The 13671-nt window shown below is 35.9% G+C and overlaps 1 protein-coding gene across 5 annotated transcripts in view; it reads right to left on the bottom strand.

The window, feature by feature from the left end:
* Positions 1-13671, bottom strand: part of EDIL3 (EGF like repeats and discoidin domains 3) — a 442725-nt gene that overhangs the window by 88694 nt on the left and 340360 nt on the right. Inside the window, exon 11 of one of the 5 annotated variants that reach the window (XM_055389543.2) lies at positions 434-4615. The exons of the other annotated variants lie outside the window; for them this stretch is intronic. Within the exon in view, the coding sequence (XP_055245518.1) occupies positions 4547-4615 (69 nt within the window). The 3' untranslated portion in view covers positions 434-4546. Of the gene's footprint in view, positions 1-433; positions 4616-13671 lie in introns of those variants that run through there. 5 annotated transcript variants of the gene reach the window in all.

The raw sequence follows: 13671 nt of genomic DNA on the forward strand, positions 1-13671 counted from the left end.
CCCCCATTTTTTTCCTGCCTATTCCTACTTTCCTTGCTTCACTCAGGGGCTTATTATTTCCCATCTGCCTTTATAGTATTTTCCTAACTGGTCTTCCTGTCTAGTGTCTCCATCCTCCAAATCCATTCTTCACATAGTAGCCAGATTAATCATTCTGGATTGCAAATGTAACCATGTCACCCTTTGACTTAAAATCTTTCAATGGTTCCTAAATCTTGCTTTCAGGAAACGTAGTGAGTTATTATTGAAAAGGCAATATGATTTAGAATCAGACATGTAAACTTAAATCTTGATTCTACCATACGTTAGTCATATGGCCTTGAGCAAGCTCTTTATCTGACCCTCAGTTTCAAAAAATTTACTTTATCTAAGACTATTCTGAAAATTAAGTGAAATTATACACACATACACACAGACACACACACACGTGACATAATCAATGGATACTTTATTAGAAAATGTTTAAACTTCAAAAAAAGTCCAAAGTTTTCTGATAATCTAAACATACAAACACATATATGTATGTATATGTGTGTAAAATATATAGTCACACACATATATATATTCATGTAAACATGGAGTCTTAAATATATATATACATAGATATACTAGTATATATAATATTGCTTTGTACAATTTCAAACTTGAATAAGATTCATGATATGGTTTGGCTGTGTCCCCACCCAAATTTCATCTTGAATTCCCACGTGTTGTGGGAGGGACCTGGTGGGAGGTAATTGAATCATGGGGGCAAGTCTTTCCCATGTTGTTCTCATGACAGTGAATAAATCTCACAAGATCTAATGGTTTTATAAAGAGGAATTCCGGCTGGGTGTGGTGGCTCATGCCTGTAATCCCAGCACTTTGGGAGGCTGATGCAGGTGGATCATGAGGTCAGGAGATCAAGACCATCCTGGCTAACATGGTGAAACCCCATCTCTACTAAAAACACAAAAAATTAGCCAGGTGTGGTGGCAGGTGCCTGTAGTCCCAGCTACTCTGGAGGCTGAAGCAAGAGAATGGCGTGAACCTGGGAGGTGGAGTTTGCAGTGAGCCAATTGCGCCACTGCACTCCAGCCTGGGGGACAGAGGGATACTCCATCTCAAAAACGAAACAAAACAAAACAAAACAAAACAAAACAAAACAAAACAAAACAAAAGAGGAGTTCCCCTGCACAAGTTCTCTCTCTTTGCCTGCTGCCATCCATGTAAAACATGACTTACTCCTCCTTGCCTTCCGCCACGATTGTGAGGCCTCCCCAGCCATGTGGAACTCTAAGTCCATTAAACCTCTTTATTTTGTAAATTGCTCAGTCTTGAGTATGTCTTTATCAGCAGTGTGAAAAAGAACTAATACAATCCATCTATATTGAAGTCCTAAGTGTAGATATATACATATTTACCTTTCATGAAAAATAATAGAAATAAAAGCATAAAAATGAAAATTCCCTCAATGCTTTTATCAAAGGGAGTATTAAACTTTCATAAGGCTAAGTTATACATTCACTTTGAGAAATTTAACCCTCAAAAGGATTAAGATTAAGCTGATAATACTGAAATAACAGCAAGAAAAACTTCTATTATGGCAGGCTGCATTAATTAAAGTCTGTGTCTACAAGTCAGAGGCAGGGACATCCTCACAGGGCACTCTACTCAAAATGATTAGAACATTTATGGAGCATTGTATTCAATTCTGGAGACAACACTTTAAAAGATCTATTAAAAAATTGCACCCAGGGAAAGATAAATAAGTTTGCTAATGATACCATATTCTATTTCAAATGCAAGTACAAGAAAGTGGCAAGAAACTCAGAAAAACTTTGTTTAAGGAAGATAAATCTAATAATTAGAATAATCCAGCAATGAATGGAGTTATCTGATTGAAATTATCTGGGTACAGGCTCGATGATCATAGATCTATAAAGGTTATGCTTAAATGACTCCAAACATCAGGACTTACTTGGATTTGAATGACCTAAAAGTCCCTTTCTAAAACAATGATGTAATTTTCAGACAAAAAGATAAATGCAGTGCACCACTAGTTATGGTACAAAGATACTTTTGTTTTTCTTTTGTGTTTATTTGTGCACTTTTAGTTCAGAAGTGGTTTTTAAATCTCCTATGTAGCACACTTTATAATTACACATATCTTTGCATATCTAAAACATAAGTAAGTTCTTTAAAAATTAATTACGTTTCTCAGAAAGATCAAAGCATTGATCTACATTTTTTTCATGTTCAACCTTGTAACCTTTACTTCACAAACGTTAAACATGAGGTTAAATGGTGTTCCTTAAGGAGTAAATGCATCAGGAGTTATTCTAAACATGTCTTGTCTACTAAGCAAAGCAATTTTCTAAGATACAGTTGGGATATGATTAATAGCACAAGAACATGTATACTGAATTTCTGTTTATTCCTAGGGCTGTATTTATACTGTCATAATATACAAGAATTTCAAACATACTAATTTAAATGTGTATCTTAAAGTAACTGACAGATTATGCGGCAATGCTATACATTTTCAGACTCTGGAATTTGGTTTTCCCATAAACTAGGCAGCATTTTCTGTCCTCTCCAGGTTCTATTCATAAAGAAACACTAGGATACCAATTCTGAACTCTATAATAGCTGACTCACAGGGAACCTAAGGGCTGGGAAGCAATCACAGCCTAGTGAGTGGTGTTAGCCTACACCTCCTGACTGCCTTCCTCTCATCTTCTCACACAACCTCGACCGTTTTCAGATTCTCCCACGTCTTCTGGCTTCGGCACACTTCTGTATGCTTGATTAGAGTCAGTCATTGTACTAGTGTGCTAGGGCTGCCATAACAAAGTGCCACCAACTCCTTGGCTTAAAAAAACAACATTTTTTTTTCTCACAGTGCTGGATGGAGGCTGGTAGTCCAAGATCAAGGTGTTGCCAAGGTTGGTTTCTTTTCAGGCCTGTTACTGGCTTGTGAATGGCCATCTTCTCTCCATGTCTTCACATGGTCTTTCCTGTGTGGGTGTCTGTGTCCTAACCTCCTCTTCTTTTAAGGACACTGGTCATATTAGACTTGGGCTTAACCTTATGACATCATTTTACCCCAATTACCTATTTAAAGATGCTATCTCCAAATATAATCACATTCTGAGATAGTTGGGGTTAGGACTTAAATATATAAATTTTGGGGCGACACAATTCAGCCCATAACAGTAACAAATAGTAATACACTAAGCTGATTTTTTAAAATATGAAATAAGTAGTTGTTTGACACATATTTTTCAAGCTTTGACTGGATGTTTTGGCATTAAGAAATTTTGCTAAATTCAAAAAGATGGATAATAATTTTTTACTTTAGAAAATTGTATTTTCAGACAAATTTTGGATACATTTTTGTGGCTGTGACTTAGTTGGTAAATCTACCCATGCAACACTTATTACCAGATGTTAAGGACTAAATGCTTGGTTTTCTTTGGAAGGTAATTCTGTCATGAATGTGGAGTCTTCATGAATGGAACTGGTATCCATGCAAGAAGAGACACGAGAGGTTCCTCTTTCTCTGCTGTCTACCATGTGAGGACACATCAAGAAGATGGTCATCTAGGAACCACGAAGAATGTCCTCACCAGAACCCTACCATGCTGGCACTCTGATCTCAGGTTTTCCAGGATCTAGAAGAGTGAAAAGTAAATTTCCTTTTTTTAAGTCACCCAGTCTGTAGTATTTTTGTTATAGCAGCCCAAACTGACAAAGACACCAGACAAGCTCTAACTAAAAATGACACAAAAGCTTTTTTAATAACTTGAAATAATGCAGAGGGATTTCAGTGTAATTTCCAACATGCTGGATATGTTAGCACAGAATCTCGTTGAAGGCTCCATGAGCCATAATGAAGAGAAGCACAAAAGTAGTATTTGAAAAGCATATTTGTTCTTGAGACAGGACAAAATCAGTGTTTTCATTTTCTTATGGAAGAGTTTCTCAGAAAAGAATTCAGGTAAGATTGCTAAATGCCATTCCCCATTTAATTAAAAATAAAGTTTTATCTGAAATGAATTAAACACAACTACTGTTTAATTAAACCCAAAATCTTTAAGAGGATCACTCCAGTAAGATCAATTAACATTCTCTTCCATATTGAACATAATTAGAATGGCAATTCTTGTAATCCACTGGCATAACCTTTAAAACTTGCTTGGTCTTTAAAACATATGTGGCATTTCCTTAAAAATCCAAACAGCTAAATCATAAAACCACATACTAAGTTTAATTTAGCGCTCATTTTAAAATTAAAACTATTCATAAAATATAACTATTAAATCTTATTTGACAACTGGTATTTCTGAGTTACTTGAGAGTTCTGCATGAAAAATAGGTTCCAATAGGTGAAATAGGAAAATTAGATCTTAAATTAGTGAACTGGCATACGGAGCAAATACAAGAGTAATTTGAATCATCACATTCTTTTTTGTTTTAAATAAACTAAGTTTCCTGTCAGGGTTTTAAAATATTTGCCTTAATTTCTGAGTCACACAGCTTATGTAGACATAGCAAAATTTTGTTAATGCCAATAATAGTTTGGAAGAAAAGCTTTCATTTTCAAGCACTGTTCTGAAACATCCAGGAAAATCTGAAGAAACAGAAAAAAATAACATTAACATGACCTTTGGCCATTGCTACTTTGTGATATGGTGATTACTAATGGGACTTTTTAAAGTATGCCTTACACTTTCAGAATTATACATGATATCATTTGCTACCAATATTTGGCAATATTTGCCAATATGCTGTTATGTTTCTCCCATCAAAAATAAAATATTTTGAAATGTGCTCCATATGACCAGAGAGTGGTTGAGAAGATGTGCAAATGTAACATCCAACAGTGCTCAGGGACTTCCAAGAAGTTTGGCCTTGGGAATGCTCACCAAGGCATGGTAGAGCTTCAGGGTCCTCAGGTTTGAATGGCCCCTCTGTTGGTTTCAAAGGCCATATTTTCAAGTCTTCTGGTTGTCAGTGCAGCAGGTATACCCATCAAGGAATTTCCAAGTTGTCCTTCAGACTCTCTCCTTTACATAATTTGCTTCTCTGATCCACTATTCCAGTGTAGGATGCTTCTCTGGAGATGACAACTCCTAACTCCTATGCTTTCTCTACTACTTCCATGTTGCATGGCTCTGCCTCTTGCTAGTTTGGTCATTAATTTCAACTTGATTATTTCCTGATCAAGAAAACAACTTTACACATGAGAAATCAAATCACTTGACCACTGAGGATTAGTAATTTATTTTCTTCATCTTTCCCATACTTAAATTTTTTTTCTAATGTAACTTCAAAATTGTTCTAGACAATCTACAAGACACATAGAATTCAAAGATATTAAAATACTAGGCCAGGCATAGTGGCTCATGCCTGTAATCCCAGCATTTTGGGAGGCCAAGGCAGGCAGATTGCTTGAGCTCAGGAGTTCAAGACCAGCATGACAAAACCCCGTCTCTACCTAAAAGAACAATAAAATTAGCTGGGTGTGGTGGCACACGCCTGTAGTCCCAGCTACTTGTGAGGCTGAGGTGGGAGGGTGGTCTGGGCCCAGGAGGCGGAGGTTGCAGTGAGCCAAGATCCTGCCATTGTACTCCAACCTGGGCAACAGAGCCAGACCTTGTCTCTAAAAAAAAAAAAAAAAAAAAAAGGAAAAAAGAAAAGATTTGGAAAAGAAATTCAAAGAATTCTGGAGTTCTGACACACTTCTCTGTGAGCTGCCAGCTATCACCTGATAGTTACACTCTGTGGGATATATTAAGTTAGTGATCTGGACTCTGAGTTGTATGTGACGTTACACTTTAATATGACAGTTCAGACAACAAAGATAGGAAACTCTTCAGGGAGGGAATAGGGGGCACTAGCTGGCCAGTGGCTGTGATCAATCCAGCACAAAGCAGGGCAAGATTCTGAGCTCACAGGAAAAACTCCAGATTGAACTGGTGGACATAATATCTGTGTGAAGCTACTGCATGTAATTAGAAGACCAAAATTTTGGTAGATAAAAAGGCTTTGGCATTCAAATTTACTCATTTTAAAAGAGTAATTTGTCATGTATTTCCTAAATAGTTGCATCAATTTTACTAAAATTAGAAGAGCCACACACTGCAGGTGCATAATTACACTTGCCATTAAACACAAACACAGATGCACACAACAAAATTAGATGCAATCATTTCATTGAGAAAAGAATGCCACTCCTTTCTCATTCCACAGTTTTTATTTAAAAAATTAAACTAAGCTTTGATTTTTCTCAAAGACTGAAGGATATGCTGTGTGTGATTTTTTTTTTTAATTTTGTCCACATTTTAGGTGGGAATTAGTGATGAGGTTATTCTAGAATAACGGAAACTTTATGCAACAGTAGGCTAGGCTTCCTTCAGTGTAGTCATGAAAATAATCTCTATATCACAGTCAACTCTACATAGTAGACACTGCAAAAAACAAATCTGTCTTCAACCCATCTTAGAATGGCCCTTGCTATAATTTTACCTACCGTATCCAAGTGGGGAAAAAGACAAGGGAGGGTGTTCATTCATTGGTTATGAGCCTGGCAGTATGGTTACACCTTTCACAGATGCCATCTTATTTCAGTTCTACAATAATCCCTTGAGGTAATGTTGGCTCCATTTTTTAAGATGAGGAGTCCTGGGGTGGTGAATTCATAGATCCAGCTAATAAGGATAGTAAAACGCAGAGCTAGAAATTTGAATTGCAGTAATTTGGATCTAGTTTGGTATTTTACCTCCTCACCCCTGGGAGATACGTTTTCTCTAGTCTAAGCCAGGCTGGCCATGTCACTGATATCAAGTCTCACGGTATAAATCCTGTAGGCCTAAGTGAGTAAATTTCTTCTAGTATTTGGACTTTTGGAAGACAAACTTTATGATGATTTATCTTAAATAAATTTTTCTGGGACATTTTTTGTCATAGACTGTAAGACCATACTGATTTTTTTTTTAATTGAGATTAAAAACTTAGAATGTTTTTCAAGCTAATACAACTTTGGCAATGATTAAACTGAATTCCACATCAGAATTCTCACTAGTATTAGTCCTAGCAAAAATAATTCATTGGAGTATATATATATGAATAAAGCTTTTTATTCTAGACTTGACGCAACTTTAGCGGTACCAGGGAGCAAAGTTCATCCTTATGTCATTATAATGACTAAATCTTAGCAAAGATCCTACTGATTAATTCAGTTTTCTCATGGTAGGATCATAATTTCATTTCCCTTCTTTCCAATTCTTGTTACACAAACTTTTCAGTTTTAATATTAAATAATGTATTTAAGCTTTTTAAGCTAGTGGATTAAGCAATAAAACCAGTTACATTTTTAAAAATAACGGTGATCCCTTAGAATTAGATTCATTTAATCCATTGTAAATAGTTATGTGAATATTTCTTGAAATGGGGTCACTCATTGGTATAACTATTGTATTAATATTCTACATTTCATTTTACTATTATGCTATCACTTTATTTAAAATGGTATGCGGAGTATATGGGTTAATGTAACAAAAGTTCCTATCAAACTGTAAGAAACTAAACTTCTTTCAGTTTCTCAAACATGTCATACTTTCTTTTACTTGTTGGACTTCACATAAGTTCTTCCTGGAACTTATTTTTTAACTCAATCTTCCTATTCCTACTTGTAGACACAACTAAGTCCTGATCATATTTTAGGTTTCTGCTCAAATATCCTTTCTCAGTATATTTTTCTGAATTCTCAGACCAGATCTCTGGTATATGTTCTAAATAAGTCTTCTAATTTACTAGTATATACATTTTTATTTTATTTCGTGTTTATTGGCTATAAACTTTTTAAGGGCAGGAAACTATTCTTCTGTCTTCATTTCTGGACACCAGAATCTAGTCCTAGAATTCATGTGATAAACATCTGTTGCATGAGTGGTAAGTGATACTGAGTTATATTGCAAACGTGCAAGTTTGGTTAAAAATCTCATAGGATAGTGTAACAAAATCATTGAAACGAGAACCAATGACCACTATTTGTGCCATTCCCTCCTAAGTAACCTGAATGATGATGTGTAATGATGCTGAACATCCAGGAGACCTGTCTCTTCTAGGGATGGCAATGGGGAACATGGCATGTCCGGTTCGTGGGGCAGGTATGGGCAGATTCAGTGCTTCTCACTATGAAGGATTATTCTGCACTGTATCTAGATTAGATCTTAATAAGATTTAAGGTCTTAATGCACAACTGTAGACACCATACTCTCTTTCTCTGGATTCCTGGCAAGTATCAATAAGAAAGACAGTCATATTTGTTTCCATTTGTGTGATACCCTTTTCACTTTGAAAATAAGAAAACTGTGCTCCAGAAAAGAAAGATCTTTTGCCCGAGGGCTTACAATAAGTTATTGACAAAGTTGAACCTTTCTAAATAGCAAAGTCAAACCTTTCTAAACAGCATATTTTAAGACATTTTGATGAAGCCCAGTAGTACCTTGTCGCCTCTGCCAACAAACCTCAAGCAGGTGGGAATTTTAAGAAGTCCCACATTGAGCATTGATATAGAGGTGATTCAACAAGTCACTAGAGACTTGAGGGATTCTAGCACAATACAATTGCAAAATTGTAAAACCTTAGCTCTGTGAGAGAACTGTTCTCATTTAGAACTGCTGAGTTTTAATAGTCACTGTATTCGTATTAAACTGCATTTTTCTCTTTCCTATGTTTAGTTTCTGCTTGTCAAGTAAAACATCAATGTTTTGGACAGAGAAGGTGATAGCGTTGGCCAAGAAGATTCTGCTTTCCTCAGCTCCTCTAAGTGAGTGCCATCTCATTCAAAAACAGATCAAGCTAAATGTGAAGCAGAAGGCATTTACTGTGCTCCACTTCCCAACTGCCAGGGCCTCACAAGAGGTAAATTCAGGGCTGCGCTGCAAGGCTGTATGGGTTGTGTTTGCATAAGGGTACCCAGCTGAGAGGATGAGACTGACTGAAAAGCATCCTGGGCTGCACTCATCAAGGTATGCCCCAGCATCACTGATACACCAGAGGAAAGGGCACTTTTGCACAAATGCACCCTATGGGTATGAAGTGACCCACACTCACTCATTATCTTGGGCTGGGATATTCCCTTCTTTCTCCCTACTGAGCTACTATGATTGGACCTGAAAGTTCCTAAATAAAGCTGTGTCCTAAAAAGCATTAATTGGTAACTTTAATGCTATTGCTCATCTCCCCATTTTCTTTGTAGTTCTATGCACATTTTGTTTACCAGCAGAAAAAATAGTAAGTTTGATTTACTCATCTTTGGTTAGAAAATTGCTTCTACTTTATTTCGGAGACATAAAAAAGTAGGTAAACTGTTTTCAAATCATAAAGAAAATACTACAAAATAAAATAGATTTCTCTAATATGTTTTGCATTTATTCAACCCATTTTAAAAAACCACCTGGAAAGTTAATATATTTATGCGATATATAAACAGATTTCAGTATATTTTTTAAAAAAGCAAAGAATAAAACTTCCTAAAGAGATTTTATACTTTCCATATTTAAATCTTATTAGCATTTTAATTAATGATGTTATTTATAAGCAAACACTATTAAATGCTGTATTTTCCTGTTGCATTTTTTCCCCTAAGAGTTGAATAATGGGAAGAACACTGTAATTCCATGGTTATGTTTCTATGAACTTCCACGGCTGAACAAACAAAACAATCACCAAATAGTGGATAGACTTTTCTAAAACAAAGTCTTTCACCATGAATTAAAAAAAAAAATTTGTCATTCTCTGCCTCTTGTTGATTAGCATGATCTGACAGATGGATTAAAAGTTGTCCATTAATGTGAGCAGTGAGCTTAGAAACAGTGAAAGGTGCTGGGATTCTCTTTTCTTTTCTTTCTTTTTTTTTTTTTTTTTTTGAGACAGGGTCTCACTCTGTCACTCAGGCTGGAGTGCAGTGGCATGATCTCGGCTCACTGCAACCTCTGCCTCCGGGGTTCAAGCAATTCTCGTGCTTCAGCCTCCTACACAGCTGGGATCACAGGTGTGTGCCACCATGCCAGGCTATGGAATTCTCTTCTCCATTTCATGCTCCTGAGTGGCTCTCCTTACGCGGTAAGTCAGGGCCAGTCTGCACCCAGCCTGTCTCCCAATTTCACACCTGTGTTCCAAATGTAGACTCCAAGGAATAGGGAGCTGGGAGTTCTTGGTCCCTATTTCTATTTCCCACAAAGCCTCTCTAAATGATCATTTTGTCATAAATTATGGTGTGCTTGCTCTACAAACACAGCTTAAAGGAATATGTCCTACCTCTGCCTCTACCTTCCCCAAGACAATTCTGACAAGATGTGCTTCTTAAATCCTTTTCACATGGAACTTCTGGACTCTTCACTGAAGGGCTCAGCTGTGGCCAGCAGATGCCTGACTATGTATTTGCATCCATTACAAATACCTTGTTAGACCAGGATAGCTCCCCCAAGGGAGTACCTTTCAAAAGAAGGAAAGCTGGGCTTTTAAAACAATGGATAATCTCATAAGGGGTGCTGTTGTTGGTGGTGGGATGTCCCAGCGTTTTTCACTGATAGTTGAGTAGAGCTGCTGTAGAAAAATCCAGGGGTCTAGGTGTTTTTTGGAATATACAAAATAATCAGATTCAAAGCTAGGGACACAAAGTGTCCTGTTTTCTCATTTATCTTTGTCTTTTGATTTAAAATAACAGAGCCACAAGATTTTGGATAAAACTTGGCTCCAGTACTACTAATCTCTAGTTTCTATGTTAATGCTAAGAAAGAGGCAGGGAAAAGAACTCACATGGGCACTTAACATCCTTCAAGGCACATGCAGGATATTTTATAGGCCTGATACCATTCAGTCTTTCAACAGCCCTCTGGAATGGGCATTTACTATATTTCTCAGATGAAGAAATTGTTGCCCAGGGGTAAAATGCTATTCCCAATTTCACATAGGTAGTAGCTAAGGGGATTAAGATTTGAGTTCAAATCCTAAAGACTGTGTTTTTTTTTTAATTATATGAATCCACTGAGCTAAAAACAGCTTTGAGGATTTTAAATGCCATCCAGTGACAATTTCTACAAACTGTAGACAAAAGATCCCAAATGTCATTTAGAGCCATTCAGGGGCATTCCTGGTAACTTTAACCCATTCCCCAAATAGAAAATATTATGCTGAGTTCCTATATAATAAAGGCTACTGAGTTGATCACCTGAATTTATCTGTGGATCCAAAGAATTCGTCTGATTCCCAGCAATCCACTAAACACAGGAGAGCCAGAATACAAAATAGCATCTTTACCACCAGAACGAAATAGATATTAAAACTTTTGATGTGGAAGTCAATTTAAGCATATTTGCTTGAAAGTTAATAAACTATTAGACTTTTCAGTATCTATTCACCAGGAATAGAGGCACAATGCAAAACAATTACAGATGAGCAGTCTGCTAAAATCATTATCTATTGACCAAAAATCATCATTATATCAGCATCATAACTTAGATCAATTAGATGTACCAGGGAAATGAAAGCAAATGAGATGAAGTGAAAATAGGATTGCTGAATTTGGCAAAATAAAACAAGAAATGTCTATCAAATTTGAATTTCAGATAAACTACATTTTTTAAAAGTATAAGTACATCCCATGTAATATTTAGTAAGCACAAACCTGCACATTGTGCACATGTACCCTAAAACTTAAAGTATAATAATAATAAAATAAAATAAAATAAAATATTCACCATTTATAATAAATTTAAATTTAACTAAGTTTAACTGTATTTTTATCTGGTAATCTTAAAGCAAATGCTATATACAGTTTTACAGGGAACCTAGTCATTCTAATCAATAAAATAATACTAACATTTTCATATCAATTATCCTTTAAGCACTTTATAAATGCTAATTTATTTACACAACCCTATAAAATAGGTACTATTATTCTTATTTAGAAAATAAGAATATTGAGATAGTAACAGATGGATTTGCCCACTGTCATGCAACTAGTGGCAGAGAAGGGGTTTGAACCCAGAAGGTCCTGTTATAGAGTTTAACACTCTAACCACATCAGATACTGTCTCCTATGAAATGTATCAGTGAATTCAAAATCCTACAAACTGCACATAGATTGATAACTCTTGAAAATAGTATTCAACACCATATTAACGTGCATCATGCACTTACTTTACCCAAGGCCTCTTTAACAGACAGCAACAGTAAACTTAATATTCCATCTTCACTGATCATATTTTCTCTCTTCAAATGGTACTTCAGAAATTGGTAATACCTCATGGTCATTGTTCAGAATATCTGTTATTGTGTTACATATATCAAATGGCAAAATAAAAAAATTGATTTAAATTTCATAATTTAATTATATATATAAAGGGTATATATATATATATATAAAATTATATATATATATACTAGCCAGAGAACACTTAAATTACAGATATGAAAACAGATCATCTTTCTCATAAATTTTAGATTTGATTCTATATATGGATGTTTAATATACTTTATTTCCTACAGAGTTAAGAGAAATTAAAGATTTGTTGTTGGATTTATTCATTTAATAAAAGATCAATATAAGCTTGAATTTTTATCATTTGCATACTGGTACCACAGAAATTCTTTAATTTGGAGTGTCCTGATACTTTAATCTTAAACTGCAATTAGATTAATGCTCAAGTAATCTTCATAAATCAGTATATCTAAGTAAGTCCCATTAGAATGGGACTTCAGGCCAGGCACAGCGGCTCACGCCTGTAATCCCAACATTTTGGGAGGCCAAGGCCGATGGATCGCTTGAGCTCAAGAGTTCGAGACCAGCCTGGGCAACATGGCAAAACCCTATCTCTACAAAAATACAAAAATTAGCTAGCCTTGGTGGTGTGTGCCTGTGGTCCCAGCTACCTGGGAGTCTGAGGTAGGAGGATCGCTTGAGTCCGGGAAGTGCGGTTTGCAGTGAGGCAGGATTGTGCCACTACACTCCAGCCTGGGAGACAGAGCAAAACAATGTCTCAAAATAAAACAACAACAACAACAAAAAAACACAAAACAAACCAAGAGGTTGCCTTTAAACGAACGTTTCAAATAATAAATATCCAATTCCTTTTTTCTTGAACATCACCTTGCACAAGAACCCAAATATATTTGTCCAAAAATGCACATTTCTATGCCCAACACAGACCTAATAATATCAGAATCTCTGGGGATAAAATTTAAGAATCTGCGTTTTCAGCCAGCCCATGCCACCAGCTGATGCTGATGCAGGAGGTCTCCAAACCACGCTTTGAGAAAATGACTTTGACACCAACATGTAAGCAGATACAGGCAGCTGGTGGTGTGCTTTTTCCCACTGAGATCTTTAAAGCTGCTTTATTTTTAGAATTTTCCCTATTTCTCATTACAGAGCTTTAAGACAGCTTGTAGTGTATATACATATACTTACATATATACTTATATGTATATACTTATATTTGTGTATATATCTATATCTATATCTACCTATATATATATAGATACATATAAAATTTAGTGTCACAGTCTAAAGGACTTTGGATTCATTACCTTGTATTACAGATTTTCCCACATCGTAAGGCATATGCCTAACAGAACAGACGGGTCCTGTGGTATTTAACAGAGGGCCATCAAATC

Source organism: Gorilla gorilla, chromosome 4, assembly GCF_029281585.2.
Source record: "Gorilla gorilla gorilla isolate KB3781 chromosome 4, NHGRI_mGorGor1-v2.1_pri, whole genome shotgun sequence".
NCBI lineage: Eukaryota > Metazoa > Chordata > Mammalia > Primates > Hominidae > Gorilla > Gorilla gorilla.